Source organism: Suncus etruscus, chromosome 20, assembly GCF_024139225.1.
Source record: "Suncus etruscus isolate mSunEtr1 chromosome 20, mSunEtr1.pri.cur, whole genome shotgun sequence".
Lineage (NCBI taxonomy): Eukaryota > Metazoa > Chordata > Mammalia > Eulipotyphla > Soricidae > Suncus > Suncus etruscus.
The window spans coordinates 6,556,016-6,583,284 of record NC_064867.1 but is presented as its reverse complement, the minus strand read 5'-3'; the positions used below and the strand labels follow the sequence as shown (position 1 = coordinate 6,583,284).

General features: G+C 39.2%; 1 protein-coding gene across 2 annotated transcripts in view; it reads left to right on the top strand.

Moving 5' to 3' along the window:
* The window catches only part of PDCD6IP (programmed cell death 6 interacting protein), a 55,493-nt gene that overhangs the window by 16,243 nt on the left and 11,981 nt on the right, over positions 1–27,269 (top strand). Inside the window, exons 5-15 of one of the 2 annotated variants that reach the window (XM_049766392.1) lie at positions 1,196–1,349; positions 4,609–4,709; positions 6,876–6,992; positions 9,076–9,298; positions 11,696–11,819; positions 14,981–15,158; positions 18,774–18,885; positions 20,055–20,224; positions 24,743–24,991; positions 25,521–25,655; positions 26,837–26,931. In XM_049766392.1, coding sequence (XP_049622349.1) covers positions 1,196–1,349; positions 4,609–4,709; positions 6,876–6,992; positions 9,076–9,298; positions 11,696–11,819; positions 14,981–15,158; positions 18,774–18,885; positions 20,055–20,224; positions 24,743–24,991; positions 25,521–25,655; positions 26,837–26,931 — 1,658 coding nt within the window. Of the gene's footprint in view, positions 1–1,195; positions 1,350–4,608; positions 4,710–6,860; positions 6,993–9,075; positions 9,299–11,695; positions 11,820–14,980; positions 15,159–18,773; positions 18,886–20,054; positions 20,225–24,742; positions 24,992–25,520; positions 25,656–26,836; positions 26,932–27,269 lie in introns of both variants that reach the window. The other variant, XM_049766391.1, reaches the window with a different exon arrangement.

Sequence of the window (27,269 nt, the reverse complement as noted above, 5' to 3'; positions counted from 1 at the left end):
CTGGCTCTGCACTCAGAAATTGCCCCTGGCAGGCTCGGGGGACTGTATGCTGAGGATTGAACCTGGGTCTGTCCTGGGTTGGCTGTGTGCGAGGCAAACACCCTGCTGCTACGCTATTGCTCTGACTCAGCTGCTCAATACTTTTTTTTTTTTGGCTTTTGGCTTTTGGGCCACACCCGGTGATGCTCAGGGGTTACTCCTGGTTATGCGCTCAGAAATTGCTTCTGGTTTGGGAGACCACCTGGGACGCCAGGTAATAGAACTACAGTCCGTTCTAGGTTAGTGTGTGCAAGACAAATGTTCCCTACCGCTTGCACCACCGCTCCGGCCCTGTTCAATATGTTTTTATGTGGTAGATTAAATTCTTGGTAAATCTCTTTTTAAATTAATAGCTTCATTAAGAAATGCATACATTAATTTTATGTATTTTTACTTAAAATTATTTTCAAATATGTGCACTAAATCACTGTGATTTATAGTTATTCATAGCATACAGGATGACACTGGGATCGAACCCAGGTTCGTCCTGAGTCAGTCAAGTGCAAGGCAAACGCCCTACCGCTATGCTATTGCTCCAGTCCCAAATAACTCATTTTTTGTTGTTTTTTGTTTTTGAACAACACCAGCAGTGCTCAGGGGTTATTCCTGGCTCTGTGCCCAGGATCACTTGTGGAGGGCTCGGGGGACCATATAACCTACCTGATGTACTATCACTTCGGCCCCAAACCCATTTTTTTAACCCCCAAATGATTTTTCTTTTTCTCAGTGTAATTTGTTTGATAAAAGCAAAATTAATTTTAGTACTAAGCTTAGTATAATATATAATTGAGAAGAAGACTTCGGATATTTTACCAGCAAGTTTGGAAAGTCAAGTAGCAACTGTGAGCAGTGGCTATTACTGCTACAGCTTGGAAAACTGTAATATTTGTTTCCCCATAGCTTAACATGTTCAGTAGTTTGAGAGGTATTTGTATGGATCAGCATAAGAACATTTCAGAGACTGACTTTTTTTTCTGCCATCTAATCTTTTACTCTCTCTCTAGTATTTCAGGAAAATTCCCTTAATGCTAATAGGTTTAATTTTATATAAATAGTTGAATGTCATAATCAGCTGAGTTAATATTTGACGTGATTTTGCCTTAACAGTACTGAGATCCTTTAAAGTTTAAAACCATTATTTTCTATTTCCCTCCAGTTTGCTAGTGGTGCCTTTTTACATATTAAAGAGACGGTTTTATCTGCCTTAAGTCGAGAGCCTACTGTGGACATCTCTCCTGATACTGTTGGAACCCTCAGTCTTATTATGCTGGCACAGGCCCAAGAAGTATTTTTTTTAAAAGCTACAAGAGGTAATTTTAATTTGGTTTTAATTTTCTTGCATGTGAAAGGAATTACATATCTTTAAGATGATCATAGCATATTAATTGCGGAGCATACTTCTTGACACATAAATTACTAAAAAATTTGAGTTTTTCTTTTCTTTTTTTTTTTTTTTTTGGTTTTTGGGTCACACCCAGCCGTGCTCAGGGATTATTCCTGGCTCCAGGCTCAGAAATTGTTCCTGGTAGGCACGGGGGACCATATGGGACTCCGGGAATCGAACCGATGACCTCCTGCATGAAAGTCAAACGCCTTACCTCCATGCTATCTCTCCGGCCCCGAGTTTTTCTTTTATGAACTTAAGTTGCTACAGAAACACAATTTTAAGGATGTTGGCTGGGGTCAGGGGGATGACTTAGAGCAATGGTCCTCAAACTACGGTCCGCGGGCCACATATTGTATTTATTCCCATTTTGTTTCTTCACTTCTAAATAAGATATATGCAGTGTGCCTAGAAATTTGTTCATAATTTTTGTTTTTACTATAATCTGGCCCTCCAACAGTCTGAAGGACAGTGAACTGGCCACCTGTGTAAAAAGTTTGAGGACCCCTGAAGGGCTAGAAAGCTGCTTTTCTGTCCTAAAGGTTTGACCTCAATCCCTGGCACTGCACTGTTGAGTAAATAAAGCCCCAGATTGAAACAATTAAGAACATAGATTATGTTCACAGATACAACTCAAATGGTAGAAGTCTTGGGTTCTATCCAGAGCATTTTTGGGAGGGGACCCTAATATAATAATGACAAAAAATAAGTGAATGTAGGTTATGCTTGAAGTTTTTATTTTTTTTAATGTAATGGGCAGTAATTTTCTCTTTTATTTTTATTTTTTTGGGCAGCAATTTTCTTAAATTTAAAACTTAATGTTTAGTTTTGGGCCACACTAGGCAGTGCTTTGGGGACTATAATAGGATGCTGGAGAACTCAGTACACCTTACCTGCTGTACTATACCTTTGGCCCAAAATGCAAAAAAAATTTGGAATTGTATTTATGTACAGTTACTTACTGTGTGCTAGTCACTTTTTTAAGTTCTAAAAAGTAGAGAAATAGAAAGATAAACATTTTATTTCAGAAAACTGACGTATAGCATGGGGGAGATGATAAGCAATAAATTAAAGTAACAAGATAATTTTAAAAGTAGGTAATTACTATAAAGAAAATAAGGTGACTTATATGATAATGTAGGGTGGTCTAAATGTGAATGTTAGGGTCTTGTTTAAACTAGACCTAATTGGCAAGATGGAGTGCTCCCTTGTCCTATGAGTGAGGAATAAAAACTATTGTATGACATGTAAGTTAGGAGATTTAAATATAGACTAAATATATAAGTGCAAAGAAATTGAAAGATTGGACTAGACATCATGTGGAAACAATTGAGATCTTTTCTTAAAGCAATAGCTTATATATATTTTTATATCTGTTTATCTATATACAATTCATATATTAAAATTTAGGTTTTTGTTTAGTTGATTTTCTTGGACCTTCCAAGCTCTACTTGGCTTGATGGTTCTGGGGTCAGCAGGCCACCAGGGCTAAATGCCATGTCGTCTGTGTCTTTGTGACCCAGTTGACCTTGTGTGTCCTTGACCGTGCAAAGCATTAACTCCATTCTTTGGAGCTCAAGTGTGCAATTCATTGACTTTTAGTATATATTTAAGTTTGGAATCATCACTGTCGTTTTTCGTTTGTTTGTTTTGATTTTGGACCATACCCTGTGGCATTAAGGGGTTACTCCTGGCTCTGCACTTAGAAGTAAATCCTGGCAGGCTTGAGGTTTTGTATTATTGTTTTGGCCCCTCATTTCATTTTTTTTTTTGGGGGGTGGATCACACCCGGCAGTACTCAGGGGTTACTCCTGGCTCTACACTCAGAAATTGCTCCTGGCAGGCTCAGGGGACCATATGGGATGCTGGGATTCAAACCACCGTCCTTCTGCATCCAAGGCAAACACCCTACCTCCATGCTATCTCTCCAGCCCTCTTTTCAGTTTTTTTTTTTTTTTGCTTCTATCTTATTTTTATTTTGAAAATTTGAATTGCTTTGGCTTTTGGACCATACCTGGAGGTGCATAGGGCATACTACTGGCTCTGTATTCTGAGATTATTCCTGGTGATGCTCCTGGAGATCAGTTGGAGTGCCTTGGAGCAAACCCACGTCGGCTGCCACTATCACTCTGGCACCTATTCTGTCTTATTTTAAATATCACCCTGTAAAGAAGCCCCATCCCTAATAGCTTTTAAAAGCTATTAATAGCTTTTTTTTTTTTTTTTTTTTTTTTTTTTGGGTCACACCCAGCAGTGCTCAGGGGTTACTCTTGGCTCTATGCTTAAAATAGCTCCTGGCAGGCTCAGGGAACCATATGGGATGCTGGGATTTGAACCACCAACCTCTGTATGAAAGGCAAATGCCTTACCTCCGTGCTCTCTCTCTGGTCCCCTAGCTGTCACTCTTTTTTTGTTTTTGTTTTTTGGGTCACATTTGGCAGCTATGGGGTTACTCCTGGTTCTATGTTTAGAAATTGCTTCTGGCAGGCTTAGGGGACCATATGGGATGCCAGAATTCGAACCACCAACCTTCTGCGTGAAAGGCAAACACCCTACCTCCATGCTATCTTTCTGGCCCCATAGCTGTCACTCTTTGTTTTTTTTTTTTGGGCCACACCTGGCGGTGCTCAGGGGTTACTCCTGGCTGTCTGCTCAGAAATAGCTCCTGGCGGGCATGTGGGACCATATGGGACACCGAGATTCGAACCAACCACCTTTGGTCCTGGATCGGCTGCTTGCAAGGCAAACGCCGCTGTGCTGTCTCTCCGGACCCCATAGCTGTCACTCTTAATGCCACTTTCTCTCAATCCCTGACAACCATTAATATATTTCCTGACTCTTTAAATTTTGCATATGGAATAAATTTTATGCCAAAATATTGATTTTTTTTTTCAGTAAGAATATATATATATATTTTTGTGTGTTTTTTGGGTCACACCCGGCAGTGCTCAGGGGAAACTCCTGGCTCTATGCTCAGAAATTGCTCCTGGCAGGCACGGGGGACCATATGGGAAGCTGGATTCAAGCCGATGACCTTCTGCATGAAAGGCAAACGCTTTACCCCCATGCTATCTCTCCGGCTCCAGTAAGAATATGTTTAGAGGAATGTACAAACTTGTAGTCATTGTTTATGTTCAACTGAATCATTTTGTAATTATAATACTTAATTTTATATTTTATTTCAGATAAAATGAAAGATGCCATCATAGCAAAATTGGCTAATCAGGCTGCAGATTATTTTGGTGATGCATTCAAACAGTGTCAGTATAAAGATACCCTCCCCAAGGTTAGTTATTGTTCTTGAAAACACTGCTATTTTGCATGTGGAAATATTTGGGAGTACTTTTGTGTATGGGAGGCAAGTTGATACTTACAAGATGATACAAAGAAATTCAAAATTCTGGGAGAGGGATTTCAAGAAGATACAGAGATACCATTTTATTTAAGTTGCATGACAAGTTATTTTCTATTTAGAGGGTCCCTTTGCTTCTATTCTTCACTAAATGTTTTTTCAAGCTAAAAATCTCTTTGGAAATTTTTGAATATCCCTAAAACTTTGATCCAATTTAAGGCATGATTATTTCTGAATTGATGATTTAGTGTAAGCATGAATATTTAAGCATGTTGATTATTCGCACTAGAATGATTGTCCTGTTTTCTTAAAGATGAGCCTAAAAGTGCAAAACAGACATAAGGAAAAAGAAAAGAAAAATAATATTCAGTACTTTGATTATAATTAAGTTTTATCAACAGGGTAGAAAATTGGTCTGCAATTTGATAGCTAAGAAAAGCCGTCTTAAATTAGGAAGTATTGTTTAGCGTAAACTGCCGTTATTTGAGTACTGAAATGGCGAAATAAATGGGTAAAATTTAGAATGGTTGGAAATGAAAATTTACAGATTGAGTGAAGTGTACATTCAACTATTAGAAAAGTGCATGCATTTAGATTAATCTATGTTATTGGTTACATGATCTATTGGAAATGAAATTTATTACAAATCATTCAATAATATAAATGATAAATTGCAGACATTTTTGTAATGAAATTTAAAAAAGCAGCATATAAATAATGTGCATCAACTGTAAACAATAGTCAAATTGTACAGGTTTACTGGCTAGAGATTTAAAGTATGCCAAGAGATAGGTAGAATTTGGGAATTTGCCCAGAACTCCTGAGTATTAATAGTGTTACTCTTACAAAGAGACTGGGGATCTCCTCTCACCTTTTTCTCATCTGAAAGAGTTCATGTTCTACTGCAAAGTGTACCGTTACCTCCTGTTGGGCCATTAGTTCAGTCCTGTCATGGAGAGAAGAATGTCACCTACAAAGACTTGGAAACTACCTCTGCAACGTTCCTGGTATTCTTTGAAAATCTCCTGTTTAAGTCCCAAGTTGCTCTAGCCTGACCTTGAGAAGTGGCATGAGTACAATTTGAGATTTAGATGTCTATTATTTTTGCCTTTTTACTAATAAAGCTCATAAGATATTTTCATATTCTAGTTATAAAACTGGAATATCTGCAAGTAGTGACCCAGGAAGCTAGGAAATAATTCACTGGGAGACAGGAAAACACACAGGTAGTAATTCAGTTTTTGATTTTCTTTTTTTTTTTTCTTTTGGTGTGTATTCTAAGACAGGGGTTGCCTAGTATTTCTCGGATTTTATATGGCATGTATTTCCTAAAATCGATGAGATGACAGGCTAAGACTTGATATTTTGGAAGAACCACTACCACTGTGAACTGCTTTTCTGGCTCATGTTTTTGCTTCTTTTAAAATTAGTTTTGATGGGATTTTTAAAAAAAAACAAATTTGTTCCAAGCAACACAATCATTATCAGTCATTGATTGTCTATTTGCTTATTGTATGTACAAATGCTGAGACAGTAGTGTTTATATGATACTGTATGTATGGCAAAATTATCTTATTAAAAAAGTCCTAGGATATACATTAAGTAGGAACTTAATTTACTGTCTTTTGTCTTTTAAACATGATAAAACAGCTATAGAGCAATTTCATTAGTATATGTGAGTAATGGTAGTTCAGTTAACTCTAAAGGCTGGGTAAGAGCTCCTAAGAAAGCTTCTAAAACCCTGTGCTTAGTACTCCTCTGAATGTCCCTCTGCTTCCCTTTATAATGCATGCTTTTCTTTCTTTGTAAACACAATGTTGACTTCATGGATCTTCTTCTATAGTAAATTATTTAAATTTAAATGGACTTAACAGTTTTTTTTTTAAAACTTTATTTTAATTGGAAAAATTGAATTCAATCTAGTTTATACAAAATCATGTGGTCTTCTCTGTTTACACCTAGTGACTAACCTGTCTCTAAACCATTAATAGAGTGATTCTAATTTCTGTCTCCTTTTCCTTTTCCTTCCTGCATCCCATGTTTTTGTCTGTGGTGGTTTGTGTGGTTGGACTCTCCCCTGGTCAGTATTTTTATTTCCAGGAGGTGTTTCCTGTCTTGGCTGCCAAGCACTGTATCATGCAGGCCAATGCTGAGTACCACCAGTCAATCTTGGCAAAGCAGCAGAAGAAATTTGGAGAAGAGATCGCAAGGTTACAGGTGAGTTGAGTCTTTTGGAAATAAACATCTAAGTACTATGAAATCTCTTCCCTTTTTTTTTTCCTAGTGAGATTTCAAAGTTTGCTTCTAAAAAACTTTCATTGCCTTCATTAACATGGACAAATGATTGTTTTTGTCTTTTTGCTTTATTTTGTACCGTACCTGGCAGTGTTCAGATGGCTGTTCCTATTGCATTGCATTCAGGTATAACTCCTCTGGTCAGAGTGTGGTGGACAGTATGTAATGCTGGGATTCTAATTGGGTTGGCCACATGCAAGGCAAGTAGGTTACTCCATTGTATTGTCTCCAGCTCATTTTTTGTTTCGTTTTGGCTATACCCTTGACACTCAGAAAGTACTACTGCCAGGCTCGGGAGCCATCTGACATGCCAGCAATTGAATCCAGGTTGGCTGTGTGCAAGGCAAATGGTCTAAATGCTGGGCTAGCTTCAGTCCTATCTATCATTTTTTCTTTTTTTTGGTTTTTGGGCCACCTCGGTGGTACTCTGGTTGGTTACTCCTGGCTCTTTGCTCAGAAATTGCTCTTGGCAGGCTTGGGGACCTTATGGGATGCTGGGGATCGAACCTGGGCCCATCCCAGGTCAGCAGCTTGCAAGGCAAACGCCATACCGCTGTTCCTTCACTCTGGCCCCAACCATTTTTTTCCTTTAGGATTTATTTGCTAAGTGTATTTGAGTGTGTCATTTTATATTTAAAAAATTATGCAAGATTGGCATTGCTTTTCTGCTTACCTGATTTGTTTACACTATTAAGTAAATTAATCATCATGTCCTAGAAAAATGTATGTGTTTGCTACTTCAGGTGGTGCTCAAGGACTATTCCTGGCTTTGTGCTCAGGAATTATTCTGGTTGGGCTTGGGAAACCATCCAGAGTCCAGGAAATGAACTCTATCCATTTGCAAAACAAACACCCTACCTACTGTAGTATTGTTCCAGGTCCAAATTTAAACATACATTTGTGTATTTGTTGTAGTGTAAATTGAGGCATGCAATTCTCAGCATGGGCAAGAGCTTTTATATGGGTATTTGTATTGTGTTTTGGTAAGCAGAGGGTTGGAAAAGAATTTAAGGAAATTAAAATAATGGTTTGGATATTATAAATTATTATGGCAACGCCACTTAGGAAATTTAGGGTAGTCTTCATGAGAAAACAAACCAGTCTTATTAAAATTAAAGTATGTTGACCTTGGTTCAATTTCTAGAGCCATATATGGTCCCTGCCTGGGACACTGCCAGGAGTGTCTTTGCACATATAGCTAAGTATAAATATAGATACTTGGCACACAGGTAGACGGGACCCCTGGAGGATATTTCCCTCCTCAAAAAAAAAAAAAAAAGAAAATGTATATTTGTATTAAACTTTAGACTGATAAAATCAGAGAAAGATGTACTTTAAAAATAAACTATCCCCCAAACCCAGACTGTTGAACACCTTTATTTTGTCAACATCTTTATTTTGTCCAGTTAGTTAACTTCGATTGAAAGGAATTTCTGGCCCACATTTCTTTCAGATTAGCAAATTTAAAATTATCAGAATTTCAGTGTTTTTATTTTTTGAAATTCTAGAACTATTGAAGTCAACTAAGTCATTTAGGTTGTAGAAATACCTGATAATTCCCTTCTGTACTATTAATTTATTTACTTATTGGTCAATATTGATCTTCATTTTGTGATGGAAAAATTTTATGATGGAAATCGTATGCATTTTATGATAGAAATACTTTTAAATCATTTTATTTTCAACTACTGCGTTAGAAAGGTAAGTTCTTAAAATTTATTTTTGTTTCTTTTTTTTTTTTTTTTGTGTGTGTGTTTTTTTGGGTCACACCCGGCAGTGCTCAGGGGTTACTCCTGGCTCCATGCTCAGAAATTGCTCCTGGCAGGCACAGGGGACCATATGGGACTCCGGGATTTGAACCGATGACCTTCTGCATGAAAGGCAAACACCTTTACCTCCATGCTATCTCTCCGGCCCCTTAAAATTTATTTTTCAAAAAAGTATTTAGTTGCTTATTTGAGTAAAGGAAAACATTTTTACTATTTATACATATTTTTCTTTTTAGCACGCAGCAGAATTAATTAAAACAGTGGCCTCTCGCTATGATGAATATATCAATGTGAAGGACTTTTCTGACAAAATCAGCCGTGCTCTCACTGCAGCAAAGAAGGACAATGACTTCATTTATCATGATCGAGTGCCAGATCTTAAAGATCTAGATCCTATTGGCAAAGCCTCACTTGTGAAATCGACCCCAGTCAATGTGCCCATCAGTCAGAAATTCACTGGTATGTCTTGTTTTCCAAATACACTTTAATCTTGCACCTCTTTTGTCCAATTGAATGTTTTCTTCAAGCTAAAAATTATACAAATGCAGATGGAAAGAAAGTAAATGGTAGTTAAAGTAGTAAAGCATAAGTAAAAGACACAAGCCTTAAATATTATTTTTTTGGATCATACTGGAGGCACTCAGGTTACTCCTGGCTCCTCGCTCAGAAATCACCCCTGGCAGCCTCAGGGGACTATATAGGATGCTGGGAATCATTTGGGGTCCAATTGGGGTCCGCCTGGGGTTGGACATGTGCAAGGCAAATGCCCTACCGTTGTGCATCGCTCTGGCCCCAAGCCTTTGATAAAAAATTTAAATAAGCACTATTTTGTTAATGTAACATTTATTATTAAATGCTGCCATTAAAATTAAGCACATGTGTGGTTGGAGCGGTGGTGCAGCAGTAGGGCTTTTTCCTTGCATGCGGCTGACCTAGGACGGAACCGTGGTTTGATCCCCCAGCATCCCATATGATTCCCCCAAGCCAGGAGTGATTTCTGAGCGCATAACAGGAGTAACCCCTGAGCGTCACCGGGTATGGCCCCAAAAATTAAAAACAAAAAAAATTAAGCACATACATTTTACATAAAGTTTTTAAAATAATGACATTAGAAAAATGATAGCATATCCTTGGATATTACAGATATATGAAATAAGTTGTTGCCTCCAGCTGATATTGCAAGATAATCTTAAATTATTGGGAAAGGTTGATTACTAATTTCTGTTAGGAAACACAAGATGTTACTATGTGCCTTTACAAATATTACCTCATTTCCTTTTTTTTTCCTTTTGGATCACACTCATGGTTCTCAGGGTAATTTCTGGCTCCATGCTCAGAAATTAGTCCTGGTAGGCTTGGGTGACCATATGGGATGCAAGAGATAGATTGCAAGTCAGATGTATGTTGCAAAGCAAGCATGCTACTTGCTTTACTCTCTCTGTCCTCAAGCTGCTGCTGCTTTTTTTTTGTTGTTGTTGGGGGTGGGGGTGGGGGTGGGGATTGGCGTCCACTCCACACCTGTTGATGCTCAGAGGTTACTCTTGACTTTGCGTTCAGGAGTGACTTCTAGTGGAGTTTGGGGGACCTCGTAGAGTATTGGGGATCAAACTCAGGTTGACTGCATGCAAGGAAAGGGCCAAACCCAATGTACTATTGCTCTGACCTCTGCAGCTCATTTATTTATAACAATCCCAGGAGATAGGTGCTGCTATTAGTTCCATTTGTCTCGCAAAGATACTAATGCACAGAAATTTAACCAAGTGTGAACAGTTATGCAGTGGTGCAGCTGGAAATTGAATCTTGGCATTCATTAGTTTTGCCTTTGTGTGTTTTCTTTTTCACCAAAGATTTTTTAATTATATGACACACAAAAAAATTAAGAAAATTAATTTTAGAGGAACAATAATTGTTGTAGTTGTTTCTCTCTCTCTCTCTCTCTCTCTCTCTCTCTCTCTCTCTCCCTCTCTCTCTCTCCCTCTCCCTCTCTCCCTCTCCCTCTCCCTCTCCCTCTCCCTCTCCCTCTCCCTCTCCCTCTCCCTCTCCCCCTCTCCCCCTCTCCCCCTCTCCCCCTCTCCCCCTCTCCCCCTCTCCCCCTCTCCCCCTCTCCCCCTCTCCCCCTCTCTCCCTCTCTCCCTCTCTCCCTCTCCCTCTCCCTCTCCCTCCTGGCTGGCTCGGGGAACCATATGGGTTGCTGGAATTTGAACCACTGTCGTCCTGGGTTGGCTGCGTGCAAGGCAAATGCCCTACCGCTGTGCTATATCTCCGGTCCCCCTTGTAATTGTTAATGCATATAATATTTTGACTTTACCCTTGTACTTTCAACAGTGATTTAAATTTAGTCTTTAAATATCTTTATGATTTTGGGGGGGGGGTTGGGCCACACCTGGCGACACTCAGGGGTTACTCTTGGCTATGTTCTCAGAAATTGCTCCTGGCTTTGGGGGACGATATGGGACACCGAGGATCGAATCATGGTTTGTCCTGGGTCAGCTGCGTACAAGGCAAACACCCTATTGTTGTGTTATCGCTCCGGCCTCTTTTTCTATGATTTTTAAAATATGAACATTGGAAAAGATGTGAAGTTCCATTATAAGTTGAATTTTTGTCTTAAAATATTTTTTAAAACTTGATTGATTAATTGATTGATTTTTGGGCCACAACCTGCGGCGCTCAGGGGTTAGTCCTGGCTTTGCACTCAGAAATCGCTCCTGGCAGGCTGGAGGACCATATGGGATGCTGGGAATCGAACTGGGTCTCTTCCAGGATGGCTGCATGCAAGGCAAACGCCCTACGGCTGTACTATCTCTTTGGCTCCTTGTTTTTATGTTTTGACAAAAATTATATCTTTGATTTTAGACCTGTTTGAGAAAATGGTTCCTGTGTCCGTGCAGCAGGCTTTGGCTGCCTATAATCAGAGGAAGGCTGACTTAGTTAATAGATCAATTGCTCAAATGAGAGAAGCTACCACTTTGGCAAATGGGTAGGTAATACTTAAAGTTTATAAATTTATTTGTAAGTTTTGCCTCTTACTAGTTTGATTTTTTTTTTTTTTTGGGGGGGGGTGGGGGATCGGGGTTTGAGTCACAGTCGATGGCATTCGGGTTACTCCTGGCTCTACGCTCAGAAATCGCTCTTGGTAGGCTCGGGGGACCACATGGGATGCCAGGATTTGAACCACTGTCCTGCATGCAAGGCAAAACGCCTTATCTCCATGCTATCTCTCCGGCCCTGACTTTTTTTTTTAAAGTGACTGATGAACATTTTTGTTTTTTGAGATTGTAGTGTATACGAATGAGTACACACAAGCATTATACACAAATCATACACACATACACGTACCGGTTTATGCATTCACATATATACATTTTTTGGGGGAAACCAGTTTAATTTATTTCTTTTAGAAAATGATGGTTAGAAGGATTTGCAAGTACAAACTAGAACTAGGAAATATTTAGGCCCTATTTAAGTAAAATAAGTTTAGAAATGAACTCATTAAAATACATGATACTGTAAGGTGGGCCAATTTTCATTTCTGTTGGATAGAAATCAGAAAATAACTTGATTTTTAAAAAGACATGCTACATATATTTTAAGTGTATAGTTTGGTTTTGGGACCAAACCTGACTGTGCTTAGGAGCTACTCTTGGCTCTACACTCAATTACTTTTGGTGGTGCTCAGGGGATCATAGGGGATGCTGAGCATCGAACCCACATCAGTTGTGTGCAACACAATCCTGCTGTACTATTTTTCTGGCCCCTAGTTTTAATTTTTCGATACATGTGTATGCCCATTTCAAATACCACCATTAGTCACTGAAAAAAAGATGCTCGACAATGCTCAAGTTTACTCCTGGCTTTGTGCTCAGGGATCACTCCATATGGGGTATGGGGAATTAGACCTAGTTGGCCACATGCAAGGCAAGCACCCTATGTGCTATAGTATTGCACTGTTATATCACTGAAAAAGAATTATTTTTTTTGTCTCTTGGGTCACACCTAGTGATGCTCACATTACTCCTGTTACTCATGTTACTCCTGGCTATGCTCTCAGAAATTGCTCCTGGCTTGTGGGACCATATGGGACGCTGTGGGATCAAACTGCAGTCCATTTTAGGCTAGTGTGTGCAAGGTAGAAGCCCTACCCCTTGTGCCATCACTCCGGCCCTGAAAAATTTTTTTATTCTTCTTTCACTTCAGTCTCTTCTTGCCTTACCTTTAAACATAACTGACCTTTTCCTAATGACTATAGTTTGATTTGCCATTTTTTCTTTTTTCTCTTCCCCTCCCTCACCCTTCTCATTTGTCATCCCAACCCTCCTTCTCTCTCTTGAGCCACACTGCTCAGGGAATTATTCCTGGCTGTGATTGATTGGGAGAACCATGTGGTGTCAGGAATTGAATACAGGTCTCCAACATGCAAACCGTGAGAGACCCATTGAGCTTTCTCTCTGGTTTAAACATTTTAATTTTTATTTTTTTGGTTTTTGGGCCACACCCGGTAATGCTCAGGGGTTACTCCTGGCTATGCGCTCAGAAGTCGCTCCTGGCTTGGGGGGCCATATGGGACGCTGGGGGACCGAACCGTGGTCCGTCCTAGGTTAGCGCTGGCAAGGCAGACACCTTACCTCTAGTGCCACTGCGCCGGCCCCTAAACATTTTTTTAACAAATTCCTTCAATTTAATATAAAAATAACTGACACCATGTACAGTATCTGTACATGTTTTTTATTTGTATAACAGGAATTATATTTATTTATTTATTTAGTTTTCTTTTTGGGTCATACCCGGTGGCGCTCGGCTTTCTCCTATCTCTGTGCTTAGAAATAGCTTCTGGCAGGCTTGGGGGACTATATGGAATTGTGGGAATCAAACCTGGGTCGTTCATGCTTGCAAGGCAAATAATGCCCTGCTGCTATGCTATTTATCTGGCCCTAATAGAGCAGTTTTTAATTCTTCATGTGATAGACTTATTAGTAGCTATGTACAAAATTTTGTTTGCATGTTTTGCTTTCTTGAGTAAATGCCCAGGAGTGGAACTGCTCAGTTACATCATTAATATGACACATGAAAAAAGCCAGTTTTTCCAGAGTGGTTTTTCAGTTTATATCCCTACCTTTATTGTTTAAGAAGTATTTTTGTGGGGCCGGAGAGATAGCAAGGAGGTAAGGCGTTTGCCTTTCATGCAGAAGGTTATCAGTTCAAATCCCGTATGGTCCCCCGTGCCTGCCAGGAGCAATTTCTGAGCATGAAGCCAGGAGTAACCCCTGAGCACTGCCGGGTGTGACCCAAAAACCACAAAAAAAAGAAAAAAAAAAGTATTTTTGCTATGTATCCTCTTAGTGCTTAGTATAGCCAGTCTTTATTGATTTTCACCATTTAGTGCGTATCTTGTTAATTTATATTCTCTTAATTACTAATGGCGTTAAGCAACACCAGGTATTTATATATCTCTCGAAAGTAGGAAACTTTTGCCTTTGTAAATTCCTTTTTTCAAATTTTGGGTCATGCCCTTTGGTATTTAGGAGTTACTTTTGACTGATTACTATTGGCAGTGGGATGTTGTTCTTGGTGGAGTCCGTGGGACCACATGGATGGGAATGAGTGTGTGTGTGCACATATCTATTAATATGTGGGTATATATGTATATATCTACACACACACACACAACCTAGAATCCTTGTTTTTAAATTACTTTGAAAGAAGTTGTATTTGATCTGGGAGCTCAAGGGCACATTGTTAGTTTCTTTTTTGGGGGGGGGGGTCACACACACAGCTGTGCTCAGGACTACTCCTGATTTTATGCTCAGAAATCACCCCTGGCAGGCTCTGGGGACCATATGGGATGCGAAGGATCCAATCGGGTTTGTCCCGGGCTGGTTGTGTGCAAGGCACACACCCTACTTGCTGTGTTATTGTTCCGGCCCCCATTGTAAGTGTTTAAATTATACTTTCATTCTGAACTATGAACTTAAGCTGTTCTAATTGTTAAAATTTTAATCATTTACTTTCCGTTTTTATCTTTTTCTATTGATAGGCGTATATTTCTGTATGCTAATTTCATTGTATTGTTTTGAATAAGAAAGTGGATGTTTTAAGGGTAGGTTAGGCTTCTAGATAATAAAGTATCTTATTTTGTTTCAGGGTATTAGCATCCCTTAATCTTCCAGCAGCAATTGAAGACATATCTGGAGATACTGTACCTCAGTCTATATTGACCAAGTCCACAGCTGTGATTGAACAGGGAGGCATCCAGACGGTTGATCAGTTGATCAAAGAACTGCCTGAACTACTACAAAGAAATAGAGAAATCCTAGATGAGGTTTGTCCTAAGAAATTTGCTTACAAATAAAAATACTTTGACGACTTTGTGTTCAGGGGTTCCTCCTAGCTCCAAGTCATAAATCACTCCTGAGGCTGGAGTGATTATGGTAGGGCGTTTGCCTTACACATGGCTTACCCAGGATGGATGCAGGTTCTATCCCTGGCATCCCATGTGGTCTCCCGGAGCCAGGAGCAATTACTGAGTGCAGAGCCAGGAGTAACCTTTGAGCACTTCTGGGTGTGCCCCCCAAAAAACAACAGAAAAAAGATCACTTCTGGCAGGTTTGGGGGTGGGGAACTAGAGGGAATGACGGGGATCGAACCCAGGTCAGCTGCGTGCAAGGCAAATGCTCTACTTGCTGTGCTATGGCCCATGAGCTCCTTTTTTTTGTTGTCATTTATTAGAAATTTCATTTTAGGGCCCGGAGAGATAGCACAGCGGTGTTTGCCTTGCAAGCAGCCGATCCAGGACCAAAGGTGGTTGGTTCGATTCCCGGTGTCCCATAGGGTCCCCCGTGCCTGCCAGGAGCTATTTCTGAGCAGACAGCCAGGAATAACCCCTGAGCACCGCTGGGTGTGACCCAAAAACCAAAAACCAAAAAAAAAAAAAAAGAAATTTCATTTTAATAATAAGTTAATCTATTTTAATAAGTTATAAGTTAATCAGCATCTTTTGGGGTGTTTCTCTTTCATAGATTTTAGAAATTTAGCTTTGGCTTTAACTTTTAAAGCATTCACTAGTTTTTAAAAATAGTAAATTTATTCTACTTGGGATGTAATAATATTTCCAATATTAAGTCCCTTATCATACTTCAGTTGTTTCTTTTTATTCCTTTTCTATATTATCCAGATATTCTGTTTCTTTTCTTCCTTTTTGTAGTTGCAGTAATTGGGGTAAGGGTTAAACACTTGTATATTCCAATGCTGTGTATATAGTTTTGGTGCTCACTAGAAAGGGGGCGTGGTCACACTTTTAGTTCTAGTGCTTACACACCTTTGGTTGCCAGGTACTTGAATTGCACAGAGTGTTGGTGTGCTGGAGATAGCGATGTAGTATCGCTGGTATTTGGCTTCTTAGCTTTTTACATTTGGTGTGTGAGGTGTTGCTGGGGATTGAACTCTTGGTCTCATCCCTACAACACAGGTGCTCTACTACTGAGCTATATTTCTGGGACCTTCATTATCTCTTCTTTGATTATATAGATGGGGTGCTACTTTAACTTTATTAAAGCACCGTGGTTTACAAAGTTGTTCATAATACAGTTGTTTCAGGCATTCAGTGTTCCTATATCAGTCCTACCCCAGTATGACTTTTCCTTCATCGTTACCCCCCATAAGCCTGCACCTGTCCCCTTGACAGGCACATATATTGCTTGTTATAAAAATTGCTAAGTGGAATTACCAAAATATAGTTTAATAAATGAAAGTTTGTGAAAAAAAAAAAAGTTTTATTTTGATTTTTGGGCCACACCCGGTGATGCTCAGGGGTTATTCCTGGCTATGCTCTCAGAAATCGCTCCTGGCTTGGGGGACCATATGGGACGCTGGGGGATCGAACCCGCAACCTGTCCTAGGTTGGCACATGCAAGGCAAACAAATGCCCTACTGCTTGTGCCACTGCTCCGCCCCTGTGAAAATTTTTATAGCTCACAAAGTCATTGAGAATTTACTGAGCTGATTGTTGCTAGTTGATCCTTCTGTGTTGTTGTTGTTTTGTGTGTTTGTGTGTGTGTGTGTGTGTGTGTATGTGTGTGTGTGTGGTTTTTGCTTGTTGAGCTAGTTGATTGAGCTAGTTGACTTCTGTGCTATTTACCCATCTAGTTTTTACTATATTCCTACTGGGCCGTCAGTATTTGGAATTTGGTGAATGTGCCATGTGCTTTAGGAGCTCTAGGATTTTTAGAACTTGGGCAATTTTCTGCCTTCCTCCTGTGGGGACCCCAGAATTTTCAGTTTGATCACCTGTGTACACATGAGTTTCACTGGTTTGGCTTGGTACCTCTTGTGAGATCAGTCTTGAAGCTGTGAATCTGTGCCGTTTACATGGTTGTGGCTATGAATGTGGGTGTGACTGCTCTGAACTAATTTTACATATAAAGCTCTTGACATTTCTTATATTTCATATTGTTCTTTTTGGGATATTAATTAAAAGAATTAAAAATTATTTTTAATCATTTTTGAACTCAAGAATGCTTACTTTTAATCAGATTAATTCTTTTTCTTTATTTTTTTTAAATAAAATTTTTGGGTCACACCTGGCAGAACTCTGGGGTCACTCCTGGTTCTGTGCTCAGAAATCGCTCCCAGCAAGCTCAGGGGACCATGTGGGATGCCAGGGATCGAACCTGGGTTTGTCCCGGTTTGGCCACATGCAAGGAAAACACCCCACCACTGTGCCCCAGGTTAATTTTTTTCCCCAGATTAATTCTTATGTTTACATTCTAAGCCAATAGTGTTGAATTAAAGTGGCCCATTTCCAGTTTTAGTATCCTTATTTTTGTACAACTTACAAGTAAATGATAATTGTGACCATTCTTAGAGGTGAGAAGTTTTATATTTTAGGTGGCTTAACACATAGAAAATGAATAGGCAACAAATTGTTGTTATGTGTCCAGAAAACCTAAAATACTTACTTGAGTGTCTGACAGAAAAGTTTGTTCTTTGTTGTCGTGGTAAGTTTTGTTTCTGCCTTCTAAGGCTTAAAGTTTATCTTTTATTTATTTATTTATTTATTTATTTATTTATTTATTTATTTATTTATTTATTTATTTATTTTTGGTTTTTCGGGCCACACCCGTTGATGCTCAGGGGTTACTACTGGCTAAGCGCTCAGAAATTGCCCCTGGCTTGGGGGGACCATATGGGACGCCACGGGATCGAACAGCTGTCCTTCCTTGGCTAGCGCTTGCAAGGCAGACCTTACCTCTAGTGCCACCTCACCGGCCCCAAAGTTTACCTCAATGTAAAAACATTTATTTAATATTCTTCTATGAATGTTGATCTCATTTTTGATTTTTTTTGTGGGAGAAAGGTCACAACCAATTCTGCTTAGGGCTCTTGTCTTAGGGGATACTTTTGGTAGTGCTTCAGGGAACCATATGTGGTTTCAGGGATTGAACTGGATGGAATCAGACACAGAGAAGGCAGGCAGGCAGGTAGGCAACCAGTACTATCTCTCTGGCCCCTCATTCTTTTTAATTTTACTGAAAAGGGAATGACTATCCCAGCCTTAAATTTTTCTGAGTGGGGGCTGGCGAGGTGGCGCTAGAGGTAAGGCGCTTCCTTGCAAGTGCTAGTCAAAGAAGGACCATGGTTCGATCCCCTGGTGTCCCATATGGTCCCCCCAAGCCAGGGGCAATTTCTGAGCACTTAGCCAGGAGTAACCCTTGAGCATCATAGGGCTGTGGTTTGAAAACCCCCCCAAAAAATGGTTTTCTGAGTCATTTTGAATACATTGTAACTTAGATTTCTGCAGCCGATAAGCCAATTTATATTCTCACTGGTAATGTAAACCTATTCCAGTCTAATGCTCAACTATATAGAATATGGCTTTGTAAAAACAGTGTTGTATACCAGGAATAATATCTCCTTGTTGTATTGCCTTTTTAAAAAGTCATTAAGATTTTTGGATGAAGAAGAAGCCACTGACAATGATTTAAGAGCAAAATTCAAGGAACGCTGGCAAAGAACACCATCCAATGAACTTTATAAGCCTTTAAGAGCAGGTAAATGACAAATGATTACCATATGAATAAATTATCAATTTTGTGTCATAATTTTATTTATTTAAATTAGGATCGCCTGTAAATCTTTATTTATTTATTTATTTTTGGATGTAAATCCTTTTTTAAAGACTGAAATTATTACTCTGAAACTTTTTATTATGAAAATCCTAATGAATAAATTTTAAATATCTAGTTGGCCTTATTAAAAGTTTCATGAATTAGATATACCCCCTTCTAGCAAGTGGAAGAGATCACCAAGGCTTTTGAGTCAGAACAAGGAAGATACAAATGAAAGAAAAAATCCTTTCAAGCTTAGAGTATTTAGCTTGTTGGGAATGTAAAAAGCTTGTGGGAAGATTGTTTCCGTTTGGAAGTAGGAAAAAATGACCTCATTGCTGATCAATTGGCAGTTGGGTTAAGTCTTGGTTTTGTTTAATATAACGGACTCCATTTTGAGACTTTCAGTATCCTTTTTTTCCCTTTACAAAACCCATGTATTTTCCCGTAATATACTGTACAATTTTAAAAATGATAAGGGTAATTTGTGTTTCTCTTTAAAATTTTTAATTTTTATTTTTGTGCTTCATACCTGGTGGTGCTCTTTTACTATTGGCTTTGCTTCTACTGTTTGGGGAGCCATGCACTTAGCCTTGATATGCAAAGTATTCATTTGAGTCTATTGAGCTATCCTTTTATTTTTGTAGTTTTTTGGCCACACCCGGTAATGCTCAGGGGTTACTCCTGGCTATCTGCTCAGAAATCGCTCCTGGCTTGGGGGACCATATGGGACGCCAGAGGATCGAACTGTGATCTGTCCTAGGCTAGCGCTGGCAAGGCAGACAGACGCATTACCGCTCCACGCCACCGCTTCAGCCCCTATTGAGCTATCTCCTGACTCATTGCTCATAGACAGACAAGGGGGTAGGGGTGTGTGTGGCACAGTTTTAAACCTTATGCTTTGTATGTAGGAGACCTGGGTTTGATTTGAAGCACCACCAATAGGGAAAAATGTATAAAGACTGAGAAGAACTGAGATTTTATGGCCTAACACATTGACAACTATAGGGGAGAGAATAAATTATAAAATTGGAGAACAAAAATAAAAGTATAGCTCTCCTATAACCATTATTGTTAAAATAATTGTACTCTGGTAACATCTCGCTCCCCAGAGGGAAACAACTTCAGAACCATTTTGGACAAAGCAGTGCAAGCAGATGGACAAGTGAAAGAACGTTACCATTCTCACCGTGACACCATTGCACTTCTGTGTAAGCCAGAGCCTGAGCTGAATGCTGCTATCCCTTCTGCTAATCCAGCAAAGACCATGCAGGGCAGTGAGGTGAGAGGGCTGCATGCTGATATGGAGGGAAAGCGGGGGGTGGGGGGGTGGGGGGGGGGGTGGGGGGTGGGGGGGGGTGGGGGGGGTGGGGTGGGGGGTGGGTGTCATTTGCTTATGAAGATGCTATTTGTACCATTGTGATGAATTGCCAGTTCAAAAGTACCAATGTAAATTAAGGTTTTTATATTTAATGTAGTATGAATAAACTACTGGTAATTATATTGAATGAAGACACTATATATATATTGACAGCTTTCAACTTATTTTATAAAAGGAGAAGGCTTGGAAAAAAAAAGAAAAGAAAAGGAGAAGGCTTGGAAATAGATAAACTTACCTAAAATGAGAAAGGATTGAGGTTTAGTTAGATACTTTTCTTTTTTTTTTTTTTTTTTTTTTTTTGTGGTTTTTGGGTCACACCCGGCAGTGCTCAGGGGTTATTCCTGGCTCTGTGCTCAGAAATTGCTCCTGGCAGGCACGGGGGACCATATGGGACGCCGGGATTCGAACCGATGACCTTCTGCATGAAAGGCAAACGCCTTACCTCCATGCTATCTCTCCGGCCCCTAGATACTTTTCTTATATTTTTTGTACTCCATAGTATACTGGCATTAAGTCTGAGCAAAAATTGACAAGGTGTGTATGTTTATAGCATCAGCATGGCACTTTTACTGGTGTTGGAAAGGAGAATATTAATAATGGAACATTTTATCTGAAAAATCTTCAAAGAGGAGAAAGGGCAAAATCACAGGCTTTTGTGACTGAGGTCGGGTAATAGAATCAGGTAAGATAGAGGCACAGGAAAGTAAGTCAGATGGCAAGAAATAGCACTGAAAATTCTTGAGAAAGGTGAATTTTCTAGGTAGTAAGACTTCAAAAAGTATTAGGTTTGCTCCATATTTATCTTTTCATAGTAGCATTTCATGTATTTATTTGACTAAGACTTATTCTGTAAGAATTTCTGTACTTAGATACTTTGAATAAGATAACTAGTGTAGAAGATAATAATGTTAACTATATGTTTTGAGGATATATGTTTTTAGAATTTAATGAAATATTTAAATTCCATCATTCTGGAGTTCTTTTAGATTTTACCTTTTATTTTTGTTGTTTTGTTCAGCCCCAGCAATACTGGGGTTACTCCTGCCTTGTTGCTCAATTAATGGTCTCTCCAGGCAAGGCTGTTGGGTGGAAAGAGGGGATATCTAGGGGCAATGCCAAAGATCGAACAGAGGCTCCTTTGCTGGAAAGTGCGCCTCCTTTCCTTGACCTATCTTCCTAGACCCTAAGCCAATGGTCCTCAAACTATGGCCCTCGGGCCACATATTGTATTTGTATCTGTTTTGTTTCTTCATTGCAAAATAAGATATATGCAGTGTGAATAAGAATTTGTTCGTAAGTTTTGTTTATACTGGAGTCAAGACCCTCCAATGATGTGAGGGACAGTGAACTGGCCCCCAGTTTAAAAAGTTTGAGGACCCCTGTGAGAGCTGACTCCTAAGATGCTGTGATCTTATGGCCCCTTTCAAGCAGTGGTCCTCAAACTATGGCCCGCGGGCCACATATTGTATTTGTATCTGTTTTGTTTCTTCATTGCAAAATAAGATATGTGCAGTGTGCATAAGAATTCGTTCATAAGTTTTGTTTTTACTATAGTCAGACCCTCCAATGGTCTGAGGGACAGTGAACTGGCCCCCTGTTTAAAACGTTTGAGGACCCCTGCCCTAAGCAATCCTAAAAATTAACCCATTGATTTTGGGTCACACTCCTCTGTGCCCATGGATTACCCCAGGCTCTGTGCTCAGGAATCACTCCTGGCATTAGTTTTGGTTCTTGGGTGACTGTATGTGATGCCAAAAACTGATCCTGGTTGGCTGCATGCAGATGACTTATCCGCTGTACTATGTCTGGGGCCCAGAAGAGGACATTTGGAGGAGAGAATAGTGGACTATAAATGTGAGTAAGCGGGTCAGAGTGAAACTGTAATCGGAAAGATGATTGGCTTGCTCTTATGTCTACCCAGGTTCAGTCCCTGGAGTCCCCCTTATTGTCCCCTGAGACTCTCTCCACAGACCCAGGAGTGATCTTTGAGGGCAGCGCTAAGAGGACGCCTTATATTCTGCTGGGAATGGGTGCCCTCTCCCTCCCCAAAAGGTTTTGGTGTGAATTTAGCCTTGTGTTTTTTAGGGAAAAAGCCTTGATATTGATCCTTCCATATTATTATAAAGGACCTTTAGATCCACTTACTGCTTGTCCTTTTCAGAGGGACACTCACATTCTTATCTTCCCAAAGCTCAGTATTTGCGTCTCAAAGGGGTGTAGTCCTTACACATTTGGACTACTGAGTTTTATTATTATACTTAGTTTTATTATTTCCTAAAAAACTCATTACCAGGACCCCATTATCTTCCTGTAGCATTAAAATATTCTGGAAGTAATTTTGAAGCAAGATTTATATTTGTGTTTTCAGTATCAAATTTCACTAGGTTTCTCAGGTTATCATTCATGTTCACTCAGATATTCTTTCTATTCTGCCTTTAAGTGTGGCCGTGGTTTAATGCTTTTTAGACCTTAGTAGTCACGTACTTTCTGCTGCTCACTTACTCCTTTTCTATTTAAAAAAGACTACATCTTAAGATTAGACCTGGGGTATTAGAGACTTGAAAGAAAATCACTATAAATCAGAAAAACTGGGCCCGGAGAGATAGGACAGCGGCGTTTGCCTTGCAAGCAGCCGATCCAGGACCAAAGGTGGTTGGTTCGAATCCCGGTGTCCCATATGGTCTCCCATGCCTGCCAGGAGCTATTTCTGAGCAGACAGCCAGGAGGAACCCCTGAGCACCGCCGGGTGTGGCCCAAAAACCAAAAACCAAAAACCAAAAAAAAAAAAAAAAAAAAAAAAGTCAGAAAAACTAAACTTTTTCTCCCAGAAAAAAGATACTATGAATATCCTTGTTTTGGCTGACAAGGACTGGTGCAATAGAGTAGGACAAATTCTTGGCATCCATTAGAGTTAGAAATGTTGAGAAGAAGAAAGGTAGTCCCATATGGTCCCCCGTGCCTGCCACGAGCTATTTCTGAGCAGATAGCCAGGAGTAACCCCTGAGCACCGCCGGGTGTGACCAAAAAACAAAAACAAAAAAAACAAAAAAAACAAAAAAAAAGAAAGGTAGTATATAGATGGAGTTCCTGGGTCTTGTTACTTTGTTTTTTCCTTAGCTTTCTTTTTTTTTTTTTTGTTTTTGGGCCACACCCCGTAACGCTCAGGGTTACTCCTGGCTATGTACTCAGAAGTTGCTCCTGGCTTGGGGGACCATATGGGACTCTGGGGGATCGAACCGCGGTCCGTCCAAGGCTAGCTCAGGCAGGCAAGGCAGGCACCTTACCTTTAGCACCACCGCCCGGCCCCTAGCTTTCTTTTTTTAAAAGCATCATTGGGGCAAGCAGAATAGGGGTTATGGTGGTCTTTCTGATGGTCCTGGATGTGAATGAAAGGGAATAACTTAACATGTCATATAAAAAACTTCATGTCATATAAAACTTACATGTCACGAAATTTATATGTCATATAAAACTCTTGAACACTATAACATTATTGCTGTAAAGGGGTGTTTATGAACCATCTGACTGACTGGACTGAATACCCAAGGCATTAAACTTATTAAAAGGAAAGAAGTGTAAGAATCAAATCTTCTTTCCCTTTCAATATGAATAAATAGGATTTATTATTGTTCTTCTGGTATTATTTTTCCATGTTTTTTTTTTTCTATTCTGTGTGTTTTTTTCTATTCTGTGTGTGTGCGTGCGTGCGTGCGCGTGCATGTGCAGGTGTGTATTTCTATATAGATCTCTCACAGTCTGTATTGGCAAAGTTGAGTATTATTTCCTTGGCATAAACATAACCTCTTACCTCAAAGTCTGACATGGAGGCAGTATAGAGAGTTTAAGAAATGAGGTTTGGATGTTAGCTGATGTTTCTGAGATTCAACTTCCCTGTCTGTGGAATTATGGCAGTAAAATAAATACTTTATAGGCTTCTTCAGGAATATCTTTTTTTTTTTTTTTTTTGGTTTTTGGGCCACACCCGGTAACGCTCAGGGGTTACTCCTGGCTATGCGCTCAGAAGTTGCTCCTGGCTTGGGGGACCATATGGGACACCGGGGGATCGAACCGCGGTCCGTCCAAGGCTAGCGCTGGCAAGGCAGGCACCTTACCTTTAGCGCCACCGCCCGGCCCTTCAGGAATATCTTAAACTTGTATTTGTTAGTTGTTTAGAACGTGCCTGGACAGGTACTCAGTCAGTTGAAGTTCTTGTTATTGTTATCATTACTATTTTCTCTTAAAGTCTAAGTTCACTTAAAGTATAATGTCTAATAAATAAAACTGTTGTGCAATTTATACACAGCTCTGAGAAAAGATCTCTACCTGACAGTGAATGAACCATAGTTTATAATTACCTCCTGCTTTCTTGAATAGTTAAACCAAGGACTTTGTTTGTTTCTGTTCTTTAAAATTATTTAGGTTGTAAATGTCTTAAGATCTTTGTTGACAAGTCTTGACGAAGTGAAGAAGGAAAGAGAGAGTCTGGAGAATGATTTTAAATCAGTGAGCTTTGATATGACAAGCAAATTCTTGACTGCACTGGCTCAGGATGGTGTGATAAATGAAGAAGCTCTTTCTGTTACTGAACTGGATCGAATCTATGGGAGTCTTACTAGTAAAGTCCAGGAATCTCTAAAGAAGCAAGAAGGGCTTCTTAAAAACATCCAGGTGAAGTTTATATACTGTAATATTACCATGTTTTAAAAAATTAGAGAAAGGTCCTGGACTAGATCTGTATCCCTTTAGGATTGTGGGCTTTATATATATATGTATGTATATATGTATGTATGTATGTATGTTATACTTTTTAGAAATCTTTAACCATTACTGATTGTTTTCCCCACTGAAAGTGGTATTAATACTTAAGGGAAGCTTTAAAGTACTCTCAAAGGTGCTGGAGAGATAGCCTGGAGGTAAGGCGTTTGCCTTTCATGCAGGAGGTGGATGGTTCGAATCCAGGTATCCCATATGGTTCCCTGAGCCTGGAGCCAGGAGTAACCCCTGAGCACTGCCGGGTGTGACCCAAAAGCCAAAAAAAAAAAGAATAAAGTACTCCCAAATAAATAAAAAGTAAATTTCAAGTAATTCCTTCATGTATATAATGGCATATGATTATTAAAGTTAGAGAAGTACCCAGGAAGTGCTAATGAGAGAATACTTTTAAAAATTTAAATCTATAAATCTTTCTTTTAAAAAGGTCTCACACCAGGAATTTTCAAAAATGAAGCAAAGTAACAATGAAGCTAACTTACGAGAAGAAGTTTTGAAGAATTTAGCTACTGCCTACGACAATTTTGTTGAACTTGTAGCTAATTTGAAAGAGGGCACAAAGGTATGCTATATAAAAGAAAGAAACAATAGACAATAAGGTTGTGAAAATAGTGTTTAGGGAGTTAATTTGTATTTGGAGCAGATTATTATGTTGAATTATTTAGTATTAATGGCTTTTGAAATGTTTGGTACAAGAGGCAGAAAACTTATAAAGGTAACTTTTCTCAGGAAAATTTTGAATTGCATTATTTCACTAGGCCAAAAGGAATCTATATGCATTCCAGGTAGCAGAAACTAGAAGAGATGTCAGAAGTCAGCATCACTTTTTGAAGTGTATAAAGTTGACCAGTTGGCATGAACCGGAAGGGATCAAAGATAATCTGTAGTGAGGATTGAGAAGTCTGAAAGTCTGGCTTTTATCTTCTGTGCTGATGGTTCCATTCTGATAAACAAGCTTTTTAGATACACAGTTCCTTTTTGTACTTTTTCTATTTGTGGAGATGGCACTCTCATCATGCTCAGGGCTTAATTTCTGGCTCTGAGCTCAGGAATATCTCTTGGTGGGCTTGGGGGATATTATATGAGGTGTGGGGAATTGAGCCACAGACTGGCCATGTGCAAGACAAATGCCATGCTGACTGTATTATCTCTCCGACCCTTGAATAAAGCTTCTTGATATAAATATAGTGTATATTAATATAAAATCTTTTGAAGAGTGGGTATAAATACTGGAAGGCCTCCAAATAAAAAAGGGAGTAAAATTGTGCTTTAATTTGGTTTAAATTGCTTTGTTGACAGCCTTTGGAAGTTCCACTTTTCTAAAATGTTGCTTTCATTTTTGGAGTGAATGTGCCACTTTAATTCTTGAATTTAAATAGATTCAATTTCTTTATTAAATAGTGACTTTCCTCTGGAAATCGAAAGCATGTTAGTGAGCATAAAACTTTGAATTTTTTGGTTTGTTTTTGGACCACACCTGGTGGTGCTAAGGGCTGCTCCTCTGTGTCAGGAGTGAACCTACTGGCCTGAAACTTTTAAATTTAAACCACTAAATTCTGTTGGCATTGTTGACATTCTGAAAAAGATTTAAGTATTTTGTTTAAGAAGCTAATATAGATCGTATTTACTCTTATGGACTTAAATGGTTTGACTTCTTGAACTGCAAAGGATTTTGATTCTGCAGCTGTAACCATACTGATAGTTGTGTTCTAGCGAAGTATTTTCTTTGTTCTTTGCTTATAGTTCTACAACGAGCTGACAGAAATACTTGTCAGATTCCAGAATAAATGCAGTGATATAGTGTTTGCACGAAAAACTGAAAGAGATGAACTCTTGAAGTAAGTTTTTGTGTGTGTATCAAATTGTACTTCAAGTGATTCCCTTAGCCGTCCTTTCTCTTCACCAATGATTTAAAAACTAGTGTCACTAATGCTTGTTGGACATTGCAGTGTGGTATTTTATTTACTTTTGCTTTTTCTACATTATTAATTCATAGCTTTGATATAATTAGAAAGTGGCTAGGAAATTCTCATTTTTTAAATTATTTCATTATACAACTACTAGGCTTTAACAAAGCAAAGTATCATGTTGAAGTTTATAATTACATGTTAAGTATTTCTATCTATAATTAAGCATAACACTCTATAGAGTACAACTGTAATTATAGTACAATATA